We start from the raw sequence: 20,427 nt of genomic DNA, 5'->3' as shown, positions 1-20,427 counted from the left end.
CAATTAGAATAAAAAGGGCTCTAAAAAGAGGGGGGGAAATGTGTGTGTGTGTGTGTTGTTGTTGTGTATATATATATATATAAAGTTATTTTATTTTAAAAAATGAGTAAGGTACGAAGAGGATAGGTAAAAGAGAGTGGAAAGTCTGGGGCGAAGTGGCAGTCCCAGGAAATGACCTGTGTTGTTTCAGGGCTCTTTTCTGGGTACTGCCACTTTAGTTCTTAAGAGGGGAGTTTGAGGTGAAAATAAAAGGAGATTTAAGTTGGGGGGGTGTGTGTGGAAAAGGGTGTCTTTAAATAGTGTAGAAAAGGTAGAAACAACAATTAAAGTTCAAGTAAAGGGTGGCTGCAGCAGCAGTGGCCCCTCTTTTAAAAAGAAGTATGATAAAAGTAGGTATATGGGGGGGGTAAAAAAGATTTTTTAATTATTTTTTTTTTTAAAAGGGAGAGAGGGGGGAGGAGGAAGGGGTTAACAAAAAGGGGGGTTAAAAAAAAGAAAAAGAAAGGGGGAAAAAAGGGATAGTTTCTTGTTTTCTGTGCTCTCCTTTGTCATGCGGCTTTTCTCGCTGTTTTCCTTGCCGCTGGAGCTCCGGTCGGGCTCAGCCACGTGTTTTTTTGGAGCCTCTTTTTCCTTCCTGGTGCTCACCTACCTCTCCTCTTTTTTCCCGACGGCAGAGATGGGGGCAGCAGCAGTAAATTTTGGGGCTCCTTTTTCTGTCTTTTTCTTCCTCTCTCCCCTTTCTTTCTCCCTCTTTGCTTTAGCTCCACTGTTCTCCTGGTTTTGGAGCTCCTCTGGGCTGTTGGGGGGGGGTCGGGTGCCTTTCCGGCTCAATCTCAGTCTTGGGGGGGTGTTTTAGCTCCTTTGATAGACTCCCGGGCACCCCCGATTCCTCTCTGCTGGCGGTGCTGGCGGCAGCAGTCTTGGGAGCCCGGGAATCGGACAGGCAGCCTTTTACTCTGGCTGGCTTCAGGAGCTCTTTTCTGCTGCTGCAGCCGCCATGCTGCCTCACCGGAACTCCCCTTAATTTGTTTAAATTGTAAAGTGCCTTGTAATCCTCAGATGAAGGGTGGTATAGAAAATGAATAAATAATAATATTTGTTGCTGTTGTTGTTAAAGTCAGGATGCTGGACTATGCAGGACATTGGTTTGATCTAATAGGGCTTTTCTTACGTTCTTAAAGTAAAGCAAACCTTTGCTGAATATCACAATCACAAGAACTTGACTTTTTTTTATAAGTGATCCTGTCTATCTTTCAATCCATATATTCTTTTCAATTGTTCCATACCCACACAGGTATGGCATTAAAAATAAAAGGCATTAAAAAAATTTAAAATGCCATGAGAATATTGTAAACACAGGCTTTGCCAAGCAAAATAACTAGTGCTAATTTTATGCACTTCAGTATTTGTAAGATAAATCAATACAAAGTAAAAAGACAGAACATCTGTATAGCCTGTCAACCATTGTGATTTTATCAAAGTCTGTGATTATGTTCTCAGAAAACCTCACAAAGCCTCTAAAGAGAGTAATCAACCATCTGTTTGAAGAGCATTTCTATTATGCCTGTACTTCTTCCAACTAGGTGATAAAGTTGAGGGGAAATGGTGGGATATAAAATTATTATTATTATTATTATTATTATTATTATTATTATTATTATTATTATTAAAGGCAACCTTTTTAAAAATGTAGCAGTGTTTAAATATTCAGCAGAAAAACTTTAAAGAATCACTGAATCCCTAACTCATGCATGAGTGCATCAAATGCACTCACATTGACCCTGACCTTGTCCCCCATGTACCCACAGTTTCTGGGCCTGCCCTCTTCAGAAAAGAGTTTGTATGCACCACTGAAACCCTGAAAACGCAGCCCCCTTTGGACCTTCCTTTTCAATGCAGAATGATCAGCAAACACATCCTCCCTCTCCCCAGTTTAAGTCCCCTTTGAATGTATGTACAGTGCCTGGATATAAGGAAGAATCATTCACGAGAAGTTTAACCTTCCCAAGTTATCTTGTCATGTCTTTAAAATAAATGTCATTGGTTTATGTCCTTGAAAGCTCTGCCTCTGCATTTTTGTACTGCTATTTGCGGTTCACGTGTTTGGGACTAGAAGTTCCTCAAAAGAAGAATCATTAAGACCTAAACTATTGTTTCACGTCAACTTTTGTATGAAAATTGACTGTGAATTAGTGTCCATTCCATTTCCTACCTATCTACATTAAAAGGGTGAAAAGATGACAGAAGAACAAATGTGAGCCAGTCTTTTAACACTGGTTGCAAGGTCTGAATGCTAGAAAAAGCGTGTTCAACTCCAATAGTAGAAATGAACGGAGAAAGTTCCTAAAGATCAAAACCTGGTCTTTATCCTATGGTGAAAACCCATGGCTTTAAACCCATGGCTTCTTAAGTAGCTATCAAGATATTACAGAGATATATTTTTTCAAACACAAGACACAGTACATCCCTTCCCTACCATCTAGGAGCCCTACATTTTGGATTATATTTACGAGTCATTGCTGTGCTGGCAGCTCACATTCAAAACTCTTGCCAGCTTACTCACAGGGAACAACCATTCATTTGGGAATCACCACTTGTACATCTCTAGAAAACAGTACACAAGTGGGTGGGTGGAGGAGAGAGGCAGAATGCAGCTTAAGTTTACATGGCATTAGGCATAACATGATAATTTCAAGATTTCATTCATCTACAAAGGTCACTAGTAATGTGACACAGCAAAAGAACAAGTACAGGTTGTATTGCACTTGACCAGCACAGAACTTATCCAAGAGAGGAAAAATGAATATATAACAAAGCTGGAGTGCTGCAGGTAGGACAGGAAGCTAAACTGTGAGTCTGCTTCGTAAACAGCATCAATCTGCATGGCTAGTTCAGGGGTTTAGTTAAGAAACTGTTCCAAACCCCCATCACCCAAATTACACATTTTGACCAGGTCAGTTAACTCCCCCTGTCTCCAAAAGTCTCTCCCATGCCTAATACTACAGCCTTGTGGGATAGAACATATACCACTAGTTATATCAGTATGTCAAAGTTGGCCCAGCCACTAGAAGCAGTCACATTGCACATGTTACTACAACAGGAGGTTTAAAAAGTGGGCAGTCCACACTATAGTTATAAGTTACAAATGTGATGGGGATGTAGAGCTCTTTTAGCAGATCATGATCACACAGGACTGCACTTGTGTTAGGATTAACAACAGTTAGTATGACAATACGCATAACAAAGTATCAACACTTAAGGACAGGTGGGAGGGAGGGGCAAGTTCACACATGAGAAGGGAGGGAGAGTGATCCTGTGGGCTATTGCTCATCTTGGTTAATCATTATGTTTGCACCTGCCCTATGTGTCAAAGTAGTGACAGCAAATAGCAGACTAGAAATAATGATTCAAATTTCTATTTGTTTTTTATTTTATTTTTTCATTAAATTTGTATACTGTCCTTCATCCAAGGATCACAGGGCACTTTACAATGTAAAAACACAAAAACACAAAATGCAAATAGTAAGCAAAAACAATAACACCCCCAGCAGTTTAAAAGGCCATAGATTGTTTAATTAGCCAACGGCTTACCAAATGTGATTTAAGTTTTATTAGGAAGCTGAGCCTCTGTGCCTAACTTTTCTTTTAAATATACACATGCTAAAAATGTACTTCTTGAGAGTATTAACAAATTTATGTGACTTATACCTGCTGGGCCATATGCAACTAACTAGTGCCACTAGCAGAAGCCCAAGTAAAGATATCTGCTAGCGCAACAGGGTTACCCCTCCACTCCACTCCACTCCCACGCCTCCTGAAATTGGCTTCAGAGGGCTGTTGGGAAAACCCCAGTACAGCATGCAGAGGGAAAAGAGCGGAGATTGTTCCGTCGAGCAAGCTAAAATGCTTGGGCTGATGGAACAATTAGCAGAGAACAACACTGAATTCTCCCCATAGTCCTGATATATTCCAAGCCTCTTACTAGTGACACTTCAAGTTATGGCAGCTTAATGCAGCAGTGGATTGCTACTAAATAAGGAGGTTATGACTGAAAGCAGAATTACTACATAGACTAAATGAGGGGTGGGTAACATATGACCCTCCAGATATCATTAGATATCATTAGACTCAACTCAACATGGCCAGTTGTCAAGGGGTGATAAGAGTTGTAGTCCATCAAAGACTTGGGAGCCAAAAGCTAATCACCACCCCCAGACATGATGACATTGCTCGATGATAAAAATTACAAATTTTCACACTGATTTAAATAAGCAGAAATTTAAAACAGTATCACAAAACCCTTGTCCTAAGCGATGTGAACAACTGAACTCCACAACTGCAATGGAAGTCTCCTTATGCACAACACCTTTAGGCCATGTTTATTTTCTAGCTTAATCAAATGTTGTATCCTCTAATAAATCACACACAACTGCCACCTACAGGCTATGCAGCAAATCTTTAAATGGTTCAGTTCTTACTGTGCGTATGAACAATTTCAGGCTGTGTGCCCCAGCTGGGTCAGAAACAGCCATGCTAATGTTTCCTCAGCAATGCTTTAAGAATTACTGAAGCAACCATCTAGAGAAGATGCTGTGTTTGCAGAAAAGCTTTCAGGCGATAAAATGTCGTGTTCAACAAGTTACAGAGACACAAATCAGGGAAAAGCATTAACCCACTTATTTATGGGAATGACATCATCGGCAAGCTGTTTGCATTCTTCTACAGCCCTAGCTTAAGGCTGCATAGTAAAACTTGTGCATATGCTGCAGTCCAGCATTCTGTATGAAGTCAACGTTGTTGATAGTGTATTTTATCTTCCCTTGCATACGCTGCTTCCTCTCCCCTCATACCATTCCCCAACAAAAAAGGTATGGCCCCCTCTTTACTGATGAATAATAACGTGGGCACAGAAGTGGAAAGCGCTTTGGCCATATGGCTGGCTGTGATAAGATTCTCTGAATCGAAGACATCATCCCACTACATCATGTCTGTCCTATCAAATTGCTCTAGCAAAACAAATTCACACAAATAAAGCTTCAATCAGCATATCAACTTTTTTTAAGCTATGGGGAGTCAGTCTTCAATTGATTGGAAATAATTATATGCACTTGATGTTATTTAGGTTTCAGTGTATTATTGTAACAATTTTTAAAAAGAAATTAAACTGGACTCGCTGTCTTAACACTGTGGTAAATGTTGTTTATTTACTTGTAAGCCAAAGTAATCAATTACAGCAATACATCAATTAAAATAATTAAGTGGCTGGGGAATTTCTGGGGAAATGTTGCAGTTCTTGGGGTCAATTTTTGTTTAATAAAGTCTGAACAACAACAACAATTCACAGTCCTTATCTTGCACTCATTTCACAATGAATATAATATGGATGTTTACATGCTTGCTCCATAGTGTCAACATCAAAGGGAATGGAAAACCAAAGCATGCCTTCCAGGCATTACTATTATTGTTTTGCAGTAAACACTAGGTATGGCAAAAACAAAACTTAAACGTATTAAGAATTTAATTTGTGATGTTCATGGTTACGTTAGGATAAGAAAAGGCACAATTCCAAACATCATAGCTCTCTTACCTTTAAGAGGAACAGATCAGAGATTTAATGCAAGCTGCCTGACTCAAAGCAAAGGCCATTTATGAGCGCAACACTGTTTTACCATGTTGCTCGTTAGTGGCAATATTTTGAAGCCACATGAATTAGAGGATTTTATGGTATTAATGCTTGGAAGCAGCAAGGAATCACTAATGCCATCTGTCTAATGCCTCTGGAGCACTATTGCTTAGTGGCACGAAATGCAAAACAGGAAAACTGAAACAGATTGCCTGTGTTTCCTGGTCTGACTCCATTCATTCCCAATTCACTCATTCCTGCTACAGCCCAATGCCAATCCATTTTATCTGTTCCCCTAGTTTATTTTGTAATTGTAACAGAAATTCAGTTGCACGTCAGTAGGCGTGAGAGACGACTGGGGCAGAATGTCAAAATAAATTCCCTATATTCTGTTTCCAACTGGGCTGCTACAGTAAAAAAAAAAATATATTATCAAGGACCCTTTTTTGATTTTCTTCCATGTGACTACACATATGACTTCTGTTGTTAAAGAACTTAGCTTGAACAAGGTGAATATTAAGCATCTACCATTTCCTTATCAATATTCCAGTACCTTTCTAAATAATGTTTCAGAAAAAGAACTTTTATTTCATAGTACCTTAAAAAATATGTAAGCTATTTCAGGTATGCACTTTTAGAGATAACAGATGAGAACAAGAGTACTAGCTCTGCCTTCTTCTATCATCATTACCATCACCCTTCAAATTGCAGAGGGTGACTGTCTGAAGCTGGAAGTCTAAGGGAGGCTCCACACATTTCAGAAGCCTTCCAGTGTTCAGAAGTTTCCACTGTTCAAAGATGTCCAGACAGCCACCTCCACAAGTAGGTTGGGGCTGCACCAGTGAGAGTGATAGCCCTGACCACACTTTCCCATGCATGTAAGCTGTGGCGATGTTGGTGATGGGAGGCTCCACTCCACCACATAGGTCACTACTGACAGGTCCACATTTGCACAGGCTTAGAGAGATCTCACGCTGAAATAATTTAGAACTTTCCAGTTCAGTTGTTCACTTCCACCCATAGTGAATTAGACCCAAAAGGAAGCAAACAAGCATGAGGTCTGCTCTCAGGGCCCAAAACGCAGACAGCTACTAAGGAAGACATAAGTTTCTCAAAGAAACATCACTAACTGTGTCGTTATTAGACTAAAGAATATAGTGTCAGCCAAAGCTTCTATCCAGCTTGATATCGGTAAAAAAAAAAAACAACAATACAGACAATTCTTATAAGAATATTCCATGAATCTAGAGAATTAGAGAAATTTAGGATAGCCTCTATCTCAATTTTTCATTGTCTCGACTATCAGTGTTTATGTTGGTAACATACAATTTAATAAACAGGAACTGGCACACGCTGGGCCTACTGAGAGAAAGGCAAAATACATATGCAACTCACCGATCCACTGCTTCTACATCAAAGCAAAATCTTTTCTCTATGGAATCAGTTTTTCGACGTGTGCAGGATTTGAGAATAATGGCTTCATCATCTCCCTGGCATAAGATGAAGACCAAAGATTAGACCAATTTACAGATATATTTGAAAATAATATACTGATAATAGCCTTGTTCTGAATGTCACTTGTCTTAATTTTGTAAGTAGCATATGGCCCAATGTGGATTACTGACTAAAACTAGGCAGTACAGAAAGGTCAGTGTTGCAATACAACTTGTAATCTATCACAGAATCACAAACAGAAAACCCTGTAAAAATACATCAACCACAGAACTGATTTAAAAACCATTAAGATAGGTAGCCCCACTGGGTGTGATCAAAGGTCCTTCTGGTCCAGCATCCTGCTTATCATCAGTGGTGCAGAAAGCCCACAAGTGAGGCTTGAAAGGAAGGTAATATCCTTATCCAACTATTGCTCTCCAGCAGCTGGTCTTCAGTGATGCACTCTCTGTGACCCTGGAGATCCTATTTAGCTGTCAGTGCCAGTATCTGTTGATAGATCTCACTTCCATGAATCCATCTAGCCCCCTTTTTAAAAACCATCTAATGTGGCGGTCAACATCACAACCTGTGGAGTAGGCACTTACTTATGGAAGCTCATGCCTCCATGAATTGTTTAATCTGCATGGCATTTACTTAGGGGCAAAGAGTCTTGAGAATATGCTATATGTCGTTAAGAAAAGGATGCGTGCAGGGTGAACAATGACATATAACTGCAGTCTACAACCATTTAAAGGTGCTATAAACCACATGGATTTGAGGCAGCAAAATAAGATCCTGTTCCACCCCACAACCACAGTTACTTCACCCACCTCAAAGAGAAGCTACAGCAGGTTCTAGCTATCTCATTGGATCAATAAGTCCCTCATGCAGCGGAGTGAGAGATCTTCTTTGTTCAATCACAGTGATGGCAGAGGGAGAATTTAACTGAGATTACTACATTTCCTCTGAGTTCCATTCTTTCACCACCAAGGTCAAGTTGCCCCTTGACCCTATTAAGGCACCAGAATGTTGTCTTTCCTGGGACAGAAACCTTAGAATACAAGTCTTACCAGTAATCTATTTCTTTCAGATGACTAGAAGTCCTGTACACTTGACTACTATTGACTGCAATCCAATTTCCTTTCTTGAAGAAAACTAGATATGCCCACCACTTTATCAGACAGAGCCACTCCTCTATTGTTGGATTTGATTCAATTTAGTGATTCTTAGAAATATCAGGTGGGGATGGGGAGAGAAGACTACAAAAGGCTACTCTGGCAGAGAAATACCACTGATGGTAACAGCCATTCCCAGAGCATGAATCATCCTGCAAATAATAATAATAATAAAATCAACAGAAAGAGACTGGTCTACTCTGTTGGGGAAGCAGAGCCAGGTGGGTGCCAAGCAGTGGCTTCACAGAACAACCTGACCTAGTGAGGGGAATATTAATGTTCTTTTATGATTATGTTAAGGAGAATCCCAGGACTGCAAACTCAACTGCAAGTAAATAAAATGCTGCAGGACAAGCCAAAGTGAATGTAATGATTCACCCCATTCCCTTAACAAATGCACCCCATCAGCACTTGCTGCCTAGAGGCACCTCCTTGTGCTACATGAAAATAAGTGCCACAGGCCTGTCCGACTATAGAAGGGCCTACTTCATTGAAGATTTGAAATGTTTCCAAGGTTTTCATATGAAACAACCTTATTCTGGAATAAATGTTTCCCAAGTTATCTCAGGGCAAATTCTCTTCTAGGACTATGCATATACTTTCAGGGTAAGCCTGAAAGAAATCTAGCCAACTCCAGTTTCAGTTCCTAAGCTCACAAAAACTGCCCCCCTCCCCAATTCTCATGCTGAATTTTAACATCATGCACATACATGCATCTGTATGCACGCACAAGTAGTCTGTGGCCCGGCCATTTTGCACCTCCTTTCTCTCTGCTTCAAAATGAGGGGTGGGTGTAATTAATTGATTCAAACAAAATGATTGCATATTCCTAACCCAGTCAAAAAAGCTGACCCGAATTTACTGACCCTCATCCACTAGCAAACATCTAACCAACAAGCCAAGCTTTTCTACTTAGAGAACCTTCATGTACAACAGCAACCTACCCCTTAACAACAGCTGCTGGAGGGGGGACTACAGGTGCTGATACAAATATTAAAGGCACTTGATCTAGTCCCAGGATTTGGTCTGCAAGCACGATAAGACCACCAACTTGCCGAAGCTAAGCAAGTCTGGGACTGGTCAGTACCTGGGTGGTTGTCTGCCTGGAGACAGCATATGCACTGACCTTGGGTTCCATGATGGAATAAAGGTGAGACACAAATGTAAATATATGGATGCATGCAACACTGATCTCACCACAGGGAGTAATACCAAGTGTGTTCCATCAATGTTACAATTAAAATAATAATAATTATTGAAATTTTTGTTTATGAAAATGCACATAGAATCTATTAATTAAGAATATTGTGACCAAGATGAGCAAGGGTCTGTTGAAGAAAGGTTGAGGGAGTTAGATATGTTTAGCCTGGAAAAGAGGAGACTGAGAGGAGGTATGATATGAAAGCAATCTTCAAATATCTGAAGGGCTGCCACATGGAAGAAGGAGCAGGATTGTTTTCTCCTGCTGTCAAGGGTAGGACCCAAACACGTGTGTGTGTGTGTGTGTGTGTGTGTGTGTGTGTGTGTGTGTAATAAAAAGAGTAAAAATCGGGAATTAGGGTATGTCTTAACTATGCAGTTTATTTATTACTAGTGAGACATTTCAACATTCAGGACTAAGTTATTAAAAAGGACAATATTACCTTGACTGAACAGATTTTCCACAATCCCCAAATGTATTTTTAAAGTAGTATTATTATTATTATTATTATTATTATTATTATTATTATTATTTCTATTAATGTAGTAATAGTGGTAGTAGTAGCAGCAACAGCAGCAAATAAACCTAGAACTGTCCACATAGCTAGATACTTGCATTTTCACTCACCCCCTTTCCGCCAGACTTCTGGTCAAAAGGCACCATAGTTATTCGTTTAGATTCACTGTGATATGTGCAATAATGCTTCACCCAGGATGTTGTTCCAAAATGACCTAAAATAATTGAAATGGGTTGATGTTAGAGACAGAGATAAAAATAACCAATGATGAAGTAGTTGTGCCTTAAAAGCCAAGCTCTTCAAGCTCCATCCAGTTGACTTTACACAGGGCAAGTCCAATTGCTCAGGTGGCAGACCTGAGGCTCCTTTTCTACAGGTAACACTCACTCCATGTCTGGTGGCAACTCTAAATATTTCTTACACCTAAGCAATACATTCTTATGGCTCTATTTCTCCATGACATCTGAGCTTGAATCCTAGCAAGATGGAGGCACTATGGATGAGTGGTTGCTATCTTTAAGAAATTGGTCCATCGCCTACCCTGGATGTTGTTGCACTCCCCTTGAAGGAGCAGGTACACAGTCTGGGGGTGTTTCTAGATCCATCCAGCTTTGCCACTTGAGGTCCACGTAGCCTCAGTGGCTAAAAGCACCTTTTACCAGTTTTGATTGATACAACAGCTATGACTGTTCCTAGACCCAGAGAGCTTGACCACAGTAGTTCAAGCACTGGTAATTTCAAGATTGGATTACTCCAATGCACTTCCCTTATGCTTGGTCTGGAAACTGCAGTTAGTGCAAAATGTTGCAGCACAGTTGTCAACATGTGTGAGACCATGTGAGCATATAACACCTTTGCTCAGAGATCTGCACTGGTTGTCTATTTGTTACCAGGCCAAGTTCAAGTGTTACTATTGGTATATAAAGCCCTTAGCATCTTGGGACCAGTTTACATGTGGGATTGCCTTATTACATATGTGCCACTCAATGATTTTGATCTGTGGAACTGGCATTGTTACATACGCCACACACTACTCATTGCACACTTGTAAAAAACAAAACACAACAGTCTTGGGTTTGCAGTACCTACACTTTGGAATTCCCTATTGACATCAGACAGGTGCCCTCAACATACTCTTTTTGGCATCTGCTTAAAACATTTTTGTCTGGGAAGTCCTATTCAGAAACATAGGTGTTGATTTTTAAAATCTCTGTTTAGCTAATGAATAATTTTAATTAGCTTTTAATTTTTAAATTGCTTCTTTGTAATGTTGATGATTTTAATATTTCTTGTAAACTGCTTAGAGTTTTTATTACAATCAAGTGCTATATAACTTTTGTTAAATAAATTAAAATAATTGGCCCCGCTCCTGATTTTTTCATTATGGAAATCAAGGCTGTTTCAACAAGAGCCAGGCTAACAAGGCCCTAGCCTAAAGCCCATGTTTTCCATAATACAGCACTGATGCAGTCTACTAATTTTACCCTAAACATTTGCCAAGAACCCTTCTTAGAAACCTGACCAAAGGCTCACTATTTACATTAATGCCATGCTGGTTTTGATGATGATGGCATCAGCACTGAATATTTTTTTAAAAAATTAAACAGTTATCTAGATGTTTGATATGCAAAATCAAAAATAATGAAGTGGTCCACTGAGACCTCTAGCAATTTTCCACTAATCTGCAGGGGAAAAGGTCTGAGAACTGCTGTTGCAGAACATCAATTCATATTCACCACAACTGTACTCTGAAAAGGGTAGCATGATGTAGCATTTTTGTATAAAAAGAAACGGCTCAACTAGCATCCTTTTCAATATGCTTAAAGTAAGGCAGGATCTATTTAAAGCTTTCAATAAAAGTTTCTAAGCTAGAGATAACTGGGGCCAGTAAGAACTGTTGAATGGAATCTTTTAAAAACCAATGTTGTGCATGTTCTCGGTAGTGGTACCCTCCCAGTGAACACCCTCCCTTCAGATGTCAAGGAAATAAACAACAATCTGAGCTTTAGAAGAAGAAGAGGGGTTTGGATTTGATATCCTGCTTTATCACTACCCTAAGGAGTCTCAAAGCGGCTAACAATCTCCTTTTCCCTTCCTCCCTCATAACAAATACTCTGTGAGGTGAGTGAGGCTGAGAGACTTCAAAGAAGTGTGACTAGCCCAAGGTCACCCAGCAGCTGCATGAGGAGGAGCAGGGAATCAAACCCGGCTCACCAGATTACGAGTCCACTGCTCTTAACTACTACACCACAATGAATGCAGCCCTGTTTAGGGAAGTTTTTAAAGGACTGATGTTTTTATTATATTTTTAGATATGTTGTCAGCCGCCCAGGGTGCAGTATTGGTGATAAATTATTATTATTATTATTATTATTATTATTATTATTATTATTATTATTATTTATTTCAGGGGAACTACACACCTTGACATTGGGGAGGGGATTCTACTGCAGGCAACAGGAGCTTAGGTCAGCCTTGTTCATACAGACAAGAGAGGCTCATCCTGTTTTCCTAACTAAAATAAGAACTATCACCAGTCAACTCAAAAGTCCATTGCATAGCAGCTACATGATCCCAGGGGAAGCAACACATACGCTTTTCCTGGACATAGAGATATCCTTCCATTGTGAAAGGGCTGATGTTTTTGTGCTCGTGGGGATTCTCCTTCATCTTCCTCATCAAGGACTCAACCTCTGATCTTGTTCCTTCAAAGCGATTTCTTGTCTGCATTTAAAGTAGACGGCAAAAAAGTGGTGTTAGGTAGCCTTTACCAGCCTTAAAACACACAGGATCCAGAAAAAGAAGCTGCTACTGCTCTGGGTGCAACAAAGGAACCAACAGCTTCATATAAACCCTTAAACTCACACATGCTTAGGATCACAGAGAGGTTGCGTGGTGTGAACCAACAGCACATTTATGAACTCTCATGTGCAATTTTTATATATAAATAAAAAGTACCATTTTTATGGTAATCTGAAGAGAGATACACTCATCTATTAGTGTATGCATATAGTTCCAGTTCAAAGTATGAGCATTCCACAAATACACCAGAGTTTCTCAAAGACTGATGAAGAGGTAGCTAGTATCAGTATTTTGAGAAACACAGGTATGCAATAACATAACTATATAACCTAACAACCCCCCAAATGCAAATCCTTCCACATAAAACCACAAGGCAATTTTCCAATTATGAAGCTATTCATCCTACATGAGAAGTAGAGGCTGAAAGTTGCCAACATCAGCTTCTGGCAGTAACACTCACAAATGATGTCACATTCTTGAAGAAGCAAACAATGGTTTTAAATACTTACTGAAATTATTGCACTTAGGCATGGACATGGATAGACAGCTGGCTCTCAACATTCATAAACAGAAGGAAACAAGCTGCTACGGAGGCTATGTGTTAGGTCACCATGCTTACCCCCTGTCCACTGGGGGAGTGGGGATTGCTTGTGTACAATTTTAACCTCTCATTAACATCCTTTGTGAAAAGTTGGTAAAGTTGCATTGTCTCTGTTAAGTGATTCCACTCTGTGCTTACATTTTGTATGCTAATTGTCAGCTCCGTCTTGAAATCACTGAAATCCTTTGCAAGCTCATAGCCATGGTGGTAGAATGTGAATAGCCCTTGGAGAAATGCCAGCAGCTGCAAGAGAGAAGGAAATTTTTTTTAAAAAAACCAAGTGGCTGAGGTAAGAGAGAGGCATAGACAAACATGCTCTCCCTGGATTCTACTGTCGTACCTCAGCTCCCGAACACCTTGGGAGTTGAACGTTCCGGCTCCCGAAAGATCAAAAACCAGGATTGTGTGTTCTGGTTTTCAAACCTTCTTTTGGAAACTGAACGTCCGATGGGGCTTCTGCAGCTTTTGATTGGCTGCAGTAGCTTCCTGCAGCCAATCAGAAGCCGCGCTTTGGAAGTCAAATGTTTCAGAAGTCGAATGGACTTCCGGAACGGATTCTGTTCGACTTCCGAGTTACGACTGTGTTTACTCAAGGAGAGAGTTATTGCTACTGCCCTTTCTTCCCATTCAACATCACAGTGCACCCCCAAAGGAAAAAAGAAAAGAAACTACAGTTATTCTGTGCCGACATTAGTCCTATTGACCAAAATAGGAGTTACATCCATAAGCTTGTCCAGCATGGCTGCACACCTATATTGGAGTAAGCACCACTGAACTCAATGGGACCTACTTCTAACTAAAACATGGGTCACCGGCAAAGTACCCATGGGCACAAATCTGCCACCAGAGGCCTTCCCTGATGCCCAAAGAGTTCCATTCCTACACTAAAATCAGGCTTAAAAGAGGCCTTCTTTAAGCAACAGAAGGCTTTCTTTCCATACACACACACACATCTAATGGGGGGGGGGGTGATTTAAGGGGATTACATCTGGGGAGAGTTGTAACACATGTGTGATACCCACAACAGTTTCTATGCCAAAACAATTTGCAACCTCTGAACTAAAGCATCCCTAGTCTAAATGTATGCAACAGGTTTGCTTTTTTAAATCACTCTTTTACTAGTGTTATTGTATGACACTGTGCAACCTCTAGAGCTTTCAAAACTTCTCTTCTGATACAGATCACAGTACTGACAGTAGCAGGCAGCTTCTTTAAAGCATTTTCATCCACTTAAGTCTTTAAATTTAACTTGAAAGGCCTGGTAAGATCTTCAGTGAGCAAAAAACTCAAGCATATATGTAGCCATGCCTCACTCTCTCAGGTGAGTGATGTCCTGCTCAGTCTCAAGAGCACATTATACATTATACTGCATCTGGGATTTGTGCATTCAACTCGGGAACATAACACAAATGTAAAATATGCCACATTTTAAAGAGCTTCTTTAATTCACACCCCTTCTCCTGCTTGCCACTCTTTGCCCCATTTTAAATAAATAGTCATTCTGTACTTTCCCTGTGTTTGTGTGCACACAGACACACCATACACACAGAATGTGGTTTAGAAACATTCCACAAAACAATTTAAGCAACGCATCAGCAATGCCTGGTGCCACCTGCAGGTCAGATACAAAAGTTACACAAGAATTTTGTCATTTTATCTATACAGTCATACCTGGGTTGAAGTAGCTTCAGGTTAAGCATTTTCAGGTTGCGCTCCACGGTGACCCGGAAGTAACAGAGCGTGTTACTTCTGGGTTTTGCCGCTCGTGCAGACGCTCAAAACGACGTCACACGCATGCGTGGAATCCGTGAAACATGACCCGCGCATGCACAGACGCGGGTTGCGTTCGCTTCAGGATGTGAATGGGGCTCCGGAACGGATCCTGTTCGCATCCAGAGGTACTACTGTACTGATAAGAGTACTGTGGACTTTATTCCTTCAAAGCTCCAGGATGGAAGGAAAGGATACCCACCCAATCTTCATTTTACAATAATGGAAACACGGCTCAGATGAAGTCAGTAGTGTTCCAGGACCATAAAATCACAAAAGCTATTTTGAGGAATACATGAAATGAACAGGTCTATTTTTTTTTTTATTGTTTGGAGGGAGTAATGGGCAAACCTCTCTATTCAGAAGCTACTAACATACGCTTTCAGAACGTAAAAACCTTGAATACCAATGATGAAATTTCTGCCTAACAAAAATACTGCTTCAGAAGAGAATTGACTGAAAGTACTGCCTAGGAAAATATGAGGTGTGGATCAGACAACTTATTAAATGTTACCTCAGCCATGAACGCACTAATGTCTCACCTTCAGTTCTCCACACAAGCCCTCTCAGGATATTTCCTGGATAGTGTCATACATTCCCTACTTGGGTAAGGTGCTTGAGCATGTGGTGGTGGTCCAGCTTCAGGAATTTGTGGATGGGACTAATTACCTTGACCTCAGTTTTAACTCATGAGCTATTGCTGCAATCTGCTCTGATTGTATATTTTATCTTTATGAATGCTGTTTTTATTGTGTTATGCGAGCTGTAATAAATTATCCCTCTTGTACCTTGATCCATTTCAGTCCTGACCTGCTTTTAGCACTGAAAGTGGCTCTGGTTATGTTGATGGTTACAGAAATAGTTCAGGAACGCAATATCTCAAGGACCGCCTCTTCCCATATGAAGGGACCCAAATCTTGTGGTCATCATCTGATGCCCTTCTTTGTGTGCCTCCTCTATGAGAGGTCCAGAGTGCGGCAACATGAGAACAAGCCTTTTCTGCAGTGGCTCCCCGGCTGGCAGGTGGCTGCAAGAAACTCCCACAGCCGGTTGCCCAGCAAGGAAAAAAATTCTGATCATCCGCTTTTTATTCAGTATTTACAGAGAGAGGCTTTGGAACACAACCTCTTGGAGGTTCTGAACCATGGACTGAAATCAGTTATAGGCTGAATGTTGTTAAACTAAGGTAAAGCTTAATATTGCTCTTAGTCAGAAGGCTGGCAGATCCAGTAATAGAGTCTCAGCCTGTTCTGGACTGTATTATAACCCACTGCCTTCTCGTTTCCTTTAATTTACTTTTACAATTCCATGGACCTAAAAAATTACAGGACTCTACAGATTGTGCTTGTCAATTAGTGTCTATGGGGTTTAGCTGAAATCCTGTGAGGCAATCATATCAAGTACAGAAGAGGTTAATAAAGTCAGCTCTGTTTCAACCAACCATTGCAAGAGGGAGGAAAACTGGGAGGTACTGTGATATTCACACCACACACTTCCAGGTGATTTGAGACCACACCACAAAAGGCAACAGGTTCCATCCTGCTTAGGTGTGAGACTGATGAAGGCCACATTAGTGATCCTATTCAAATTCAGACGATTGTTTCACAATTTATGAGAAAACAGAAGGCACTCCAACATTGTTACTCTATCATTAATGCCTTTTTGGAAACTCAATCACTGTGACAAAATTGATTCTTTTTAAAGTGTAGGAGACTTCACAGCAGCTGTTTGTCAGTTTTCCCATCTGAACTGCAAGCAAGCAGTTAGAACCATCTCCAATATCTACTATACCATAAAACAGTTAACAGGGTAAAAATGAAAAGCCACGACTGTTTACTTACTGGTTCCACAAACTCAAACATCTTCCTCTCTTGAACTTCTTGTACTTTGAAGACATACTCAAGGGAGACTTCATAGAAGTGCTGTCGAACCAGGTCCACCTGGCTGTCTGCCTGTCAAATCACCATGTGGATTAAAAAGATACAAAGCAGCTATTAAATGTTAATATTTGCCACCAATATTATGCAAAGTGCTGCTTTCACAGTAATCTTCACAAAAGAAAGTTGAGTTCCAGAAAAAAGTAGATGGGACATCCAAACATTATACCAAGTCCACAAGAACAATTACTCTCCATCTCATTGAGGAACCCTAGGCTCTGAAGGAATTTCTGGGTTTCCCAGAATGAATCTCCTTTAAAATAAAAAAGGAAATAATTCCTTTTATTTGAATTATTCACAAAGAAACAGCATGAGATCTAAATTGGCACCAAACAGCTACTGCTTAGATTTCTCACAAGCTGTTAGGAGTTGTTGGTTGTTGGTAAAGGTAAAGAGACCCCTGACCATTAGGTTCAGTCGTACCCGACTCTGGGGTTGCGGCGCTCATCTCGCTTTACTGGCCAAGGGAGCCAGTGTCCAGCTTCCGGGTCATGTGGCCAGCATGACTAAGCCGCTTCTGGTGAACCAGAGCAGCGCACGGAAACGCCGTTTACCTTCCTGCCGGAGCGGTACCTATTTATCTACTTGCATTTGCACTACTTGCACTTTGACGTGCTTTCGAACTGCTAGGTTGATTGTTGGTAGTGTTATATTAATTTGCGTATTCATAATTCGTAAATCTATCTTCCTCTAAGGTCAGGAAGGCATACAGTGCATGCTTCTTCTCCCTTTTAACTTTACAACAACCCTACAAAATGTAGGTCACTGGACCAAAGTCACCTAGTATACTTCATGGCTGAGAGGGGGCATTCAACCAGGGTCTCTCAAGTTTAAGTACCTCAAAATGCAGCTTGAAGGCCTCCTTAGTGGTCATGCCTCGATTATGGGATGTTCCCCCGGTTACCCACCTTAGGATCTTTCAGGCACCAAATGAAGACCTCCTAATTCTCCTAAGCATTTGAATACACTTATAACTATTATACATTTGTCAATATTGCTGATTTTATGCTGCTTATTGTTTGGGCTTATGCTGCTTTTTATGAACTTTTGAGCAGGTTGTTCTAAATCTATGACAGCTAACAGTATTTGTATATTACTGATTTAGATTTGTGAAAACACCCAAGGGATATGGTTAAATTGAGCAGCATATGAAATACAAAAGTATAAAGTAAATACTTATGTTCACAAGGGTCCAGTGTACAAGGAGTGGGATACTCTTAAGTGAAGTCAGTAAGACGTGGTGCCATATTAGCAGGCTTGCTAAGCAACTAAATGAATTCCAACCTCCCAGATGTTTGGCCAGCAGAAGAAACTCAGAGCTCTCAACACATGAACTATTGTCTTTGGCTGAGCCAGACACACCCGCGAAGCAGCTGTATGTTATTAATGAAGCACAGCACCCACTCTTCTAAAATTACCACAAACAACGAACTTCTCCACACACATTTGTCATTCTTCTGGCATGCTTCCCCTTCTGAAATCCTAGCTCAATAGCTAAATCCTCAGACATTTCAAGGCCGAGGCATCCCTGCTTCCATATGGAAGCTGAAAACATTTGGACACCTCATTCAAAATCTAAGGCACCTAAACCAAAATATCACTCAGGCGAAGATGTCACTCAGTCAAGGTAGCTTGAGCGTACAAAGAGCTTGTAAAGGTAAAATTAGAGAGGGCTCAATGGCTATCAGGCATTCTAAGCACCAAATACAGAGGCATGTCTAAAATGGAAAGCTCAGAGCTCCTTCTGGTAAAAAAAATAATAAAATGTTTAATGTAACTTCTTTTCCAAAAGTACCCAGAACTAAAGATGAATGTGAAAGATGTCCACAAGGTGGCGCCATTATTCAGTGGTTACATACAAGAATTGTATCTGAAAGGAGGCAAACAATTAGCTAGTTAGTTCTAATTGACAGACAAAATTCAGCACTCCACTGTCTGACTGCCCTCACTAACTCCTCAGGTTTCTCAGGTCAAAACTGAGTAATGGACGAAACAATGACTAGCAGAACACGTGGATGGGTGTGCTGTAAGGCACAAGGGTCCTCTCAGGGTCTACACTAGGCCCTTTAGTTCCCTATCCCACAACCCACAGTTTTTCCTCAGTCATCCCTGCCATCCATCTCTGCCCCCCTTCATATTAATGTATATTAATTCAGTCCACTGCTCCGTCTGCCTCTTTCCTTCAGCGATACTGTACGTACACTCTTTGTTCCTTAGGTTTCATTAGAGTCCTCTGACTTTCTATCCAGGCCCTTGTCTGCCCTTCAGAGCTCCTCATAACAATTTTTTTTTAAATCTCAGCAAACTAGCTACTGTTCCTCTCTTTCACAAAATAGAGGTTTTTGTTGCCAACAGCCTTGCCCTCTTGAGTAGCCAGGATGTTCCCAAACATTCCATTACCTCAGAAATTTCACTACCCACAAGTTTCACTAGTCCAATATTCACCACAATTACTGCACAACAGCTAACCATCAAACAGTTATTGGATGTGTTCCCCAAATATTAGAGATCGGCTGGGTTGATCTTGAGATTCTAATAACTTGTTGTTTTTTAAGTAAATCAAACGGTTCCTCAGTCTGCCTATCCTTTGTTTACACTGACTGCAGTTCTCAAAAAAATGATTAACATGCCACTGTCTTCAATTTCATTGTTTTTACATTATTGAAGGATCACATTCTCTTGGCTACAGCAAATTCTTCTTCCCCCTTTCATTCTGGAGGTGAACCCCTGAATCTTAAAATTATTTATTTTAGGAACAAACAGCACATTTTTAAAAACAATAATGACTTCAATGTAAAGGAAATCATTGCAGGAGACAAACAGGAAGAAGGAGTTTAATTCTTTCCTACTTTGCCGCAGTCCCGGCAAAAGTCCCCCTTCAACAATGCTTTCTACATCCGGAGGAAAGCTTCCATTGGCACCAACAGCAGCTTGACTCCAGCAGCCAATATGTATTTCACTTAACATATTCATAATCCATGCCCCTAACAAAGCTCAAAACAAGAGAACACGTAGTCTCAAATTCAAGAGTTGTTCTGTGTTTTTTAAAATTGCAAAAATGTGTTTTAACATGTGTGTTAAATATTTAACAATGTGTTAAATATTGTTTAACATATTGTGTTGCCTGGGCTCTTAAAACCAAATTCCAGAAACTTCAGAAAAGCCTTTCTTTCTCATTGCAGCCTGAGCCCTGAAGTGCATAAGCAATTAATGGGGTCTGTAAAAGGGAAGCGTGACAAGAAAACAAGAAGCCGATCTCACCTCTTGAAGTTGGGATTCCTTCTTCTTGGAAGACAGGTTTAAATGCTTTTCTAACACACCACAATATTTCTCTGTCTCCTTGTCGTATTTTTTCTTGGCTTCCTGC

General features: G+C 40.4%; 1 protein-coding gene across 12 annotated transcripts in view; it reads right to left on the bottom strand.

Moving 5' to 3' along the window:
• ARHGAP26 (Rho GTPase activating protein 26) overlaps positions 1 to 20,427 on the bottom strand; it is a 205,830-nt gene that overhangs the window by 127,523 nt on the left and 57,880 nt on the right. For 5 of the 12 annotated variants that reach the window (XM_083600216.1, XM_083600209.1, XM_083600214.1 and 2 more), the window contains exons 5-10: positions 20,322 to 20,423; positions 16,965 to 17,075; positions 13,492 to 13,596; positions 12,545 to 12,674; positions 10,045 to 10,164; positions 7,019 to 7,109 (exon numbers count right to left, since the gene is read on the bottom strand). In XM_083600216.1, the coding sequence (XP_083456342.1) occupies positions 7,019 to 7,109; positions 10,045 to 10,164; positions 12,545 to 12,674; positions 13,492 to 13,596; positions 16,965 to 17,075; positions 20,322 to 20,423 (659 nt within the window). Of the gene's footprint in view, positions 1 to 7,018; positions 7,114 to 10,044; positions 10,165 to 12,544; positions 12,675 to 13,491; positions 13,597 to 16,964; positions 17,076 to 18,464; positions 19,425 to 20,321; positions 20,424 to 20,427 lie in introns of those variants that run through there. The other 7 variants (XM_083600213.1, XM_083600215.1, XM_083600218.1 and 4 more) reach the window with 3 other exon arrangements.

This window comes from Podarcis filfolensis (genome assembly GCF_964270895.1).
Source record: "Podarcis filfolensis genome assembly, chromosome: 2".
Classification (NCBI taxonomy): domain Eukaryota; kingdom Metazoa; phylum Chordata; class Lepidosauria; order Squamata; family Lacertidae; genus Podarcis; species Podarcis filfolensis.
The sequence above is the reverse complement of the archived record's forward strand: the minus strand, read 5'-3'. Positions and strand labels throughout refer to the sequence as shown.